This window comes from Sinocyclocheilus rhinocerous, unplaced genomic scaffold (genome assembly GCF_001515625.1).
Source record: "Sinocyclocheilus rhinocerous isolate Xijiao unplaced genomic scaffold, SAMN03320098_v1.1 scaffold2834, whole genome shotgun sequence".
Lineage (NCBI taxonomy): Eukaryota > Metazoa > Chordata > Actinopteri > Cypriniformes > Cyprinidae > Sinocyclocheilus > Sinocyclocheilus rhinocerous.
The window spans coordinates 224,522-226,960 of record NW_015662588.1 but is presented as its reverse complement, the minus strand read 5'-3'; the positions used below and the strand labels follow the sequence as shown (position 1 = coordinate 226,960).

At 44.9% G+C, this 2,439-nt stretch overlaps 1 protein-coding gene across 1 annotated transcript in view; it reads left to right on the top strand.

Moving 5' to 3' along the window:
• Positions 1–1,576, top strand: part of LOC107728164 (Down syndrome cell adhesion molecule-like protein 1 homolog) — a 138,465-nt gene extending 136,889 nt beyond the window's left edge. The window contains exon 33 of the mRNA XM_016538257.1: positions 374–1,576. Coding sequence (XP_016393743.1) covers positions 374–906 — 533 coding nt within the window. The 3' untranslated portion in view covers positions 907–1,576. The remainder of the gene's footprint in view (positions 1–373) is intronic.
• Positions 1,577–2,439: the final 863 nt, after the last annotated feature.

The following is a 2,439-nucleotide window of genomic DNA, read 5'->3' as shown; positions in this document are numbered from 1 at the left end:
ATATATATATATATATATATATATATATAAATTTTTATATATTATAAAATATATATATTGTTATAAATAATATTACGGTTTTGTATTTTTTATTATTACATATAACAATACAACTTTTTTGTTTGTATGTTTGTTTGTTTGTTTTGTTTTGTTTTTGTTTTTTGCAAATGTCATTTTGAAATTTTGGCAGTGTACATTTTAACAAATATGTCCAGAGGTATGGCACAGACCTGTGTTTTTTTAAATGTTACAACAAAATCTCTGGTGTTAAAATTCCAAATAATTATTTTAAAAGTGATGTCTGTAGAAAAGACTCCAACAACAGAGGCTGTGATTTAACATCATTTTACTGACACTTGCGTCTGTCCTGCAGGTGAGTACTGTAACCTCCCCCTCTACATGAAGACAGACCCTTTCTTCCGGAAACAGGTGGAGCTGCACGACCCCTGCCCTGTGGTCCCACCCCGCGAGGCCTCCATCCGGAGCCTTGCCGCCCGGGCCTACCATACACAGGGCCGCCACATGACATTAGACCCCTCAAAGCAGCAGGCCCTGACACTGAGCCACGGCGGCCTGAGCAGCCTGACCAGCTCAGGGGCCTCTGGTACGTCGGGCCCAGCTTCAAGCGGGGCTGCTGGGAGCTCCAGCATCAGCTCAGGCACGGCCACCCTGCCCCAGAGGACTCTCACAATGCCCAGCACCTCCTCCACCTCCTTGGCCCCAAGCGGGGCAGTCGCCGCTGGAGCAGGAGCCAGCACGAGCGCCACGGGAGGCAACGGCCCGACGCCTGGCAGTTCCAAGGTCGGGGGATCCAGAGACTCTCTGCTAGAGAGCAGCTCGTCTGGCCTGGGCAGACTGCAAAAGCAGAATGCTGGGGCGTACTCCAAATCCTACACTCTGGTGTAGCTCACACACACACACGTATACGCATACAGTACGTTCACACACACATCTGGAGTCTGGGCAGGGGCGGAAATGAACAATAGCGGGACAGGGGTCTCTCTCTCTTTTCCTCTCGATTACCTTTTTCTGCATTCCTTTTTTATTCTTCTGCTCAAGCTTTTTTTTATCTGGCCTTCTCCAGGATTAAATATGCCAAACCCCAGGACCTTTTCCCCAATTTTGCCCTTTTTTTGTCTTATGTTTTGTCCTTCTCTCTTGCTTTCTTCCCCACTCTCCTTTCACTTCTCTCTGCCGAAGACACCTTGGACCTTATGCACGAAATGCTTTCCATGTGCGCTTGTTTGATTTCTCAACTTCAGAAAATAGGGAAAAAAACGGTTTTAAGAGATACATTGTTTCACATTAACCTGTCTAGATGTTTCTAGGCTGTCAAAAAAAGTGTCTCTTTTTATGTCTCTCATACTGCAACGCATTGCCTCGGAAAGCTTATGCATAAACAAATCCACCACGGTGTCCACCTTCCGCCCCTCCTGATCCACAATGGTCTGGAAAAACAGCTCGAAGACGAAAGTCTCGACCGCCTGAATTGAGTCTTTGGGATTTTTTCATGCAATTGATGACACAGTATAGAGTGTTATTGACTATTTTGTAAACAAACAAGAAAAAAAAATGTTTGGAGCCATTTTCACTGCAGATGTATGGTTACTGTACTTTTATTTTTTTGTTCGGTTTTCTATTTTTGGCATTTTGAACTTTAGCACTAAGGAGGGCCGGGTGGATCCACAGAGCTTTCTGTATAGAGTGTTATTGACTATTTTGTAAACAAACAAGAAAAAAAAAACGTGGAAAAAAAATGTCTGGAGCCATTTTCACAGCGGATGTATGGTTACTGTACTTTTATTTTGTTGTTCGGTTTTCTATTTTCGAAATTTTGAACTTTAGCACTAAGGAGGGCCGGGTGGATCCACTGAGCTTTCTCAAGCTTGTGTACGTGTACGTGTGGTGTGTGTGTGCATGTATATGTGTAAATATATATGTATACATGTGGCCAGCACACACCTTTAAAGGACCTCTCAACCAGGCCTGCACACTTGGTCTCTTGGCATCACATCGGCTTCGAGACGCCAGATGCCGCCCACTGAGCTACAAGGTCTAGAGTCCATATGAAAAGGGGGGACAAGTTGGAGAGAGTATTTAAAGGGTAGACGTATCTCCCTTCTCATTATCTCTCAACTTCCTTCAATATGAAAGAACGGCTCTTTTTTTGCTGTTTGTTCGTTCATTCGATTGTTTGTGATTGATGCCATATACTTGTCACCCCTCCTTCCCCACCCAGACCTCCCCCAAAAAGGTTACCACTTCCTCTGTCTCACTGTGAACGCCTAACAGCCTCTCCTGGATGGACCGAGTGCAGGCAGAAAGGCGGGAAGAGGGCAGAGAGGAAGTAGAGGCAGACGGGCCCGTGAACAGAGAAGGAGAGATATCTGCTGTCGCTGTGTAGCTTTTCTGCGTTTGTTCATCGTTTCTCTTTATTCT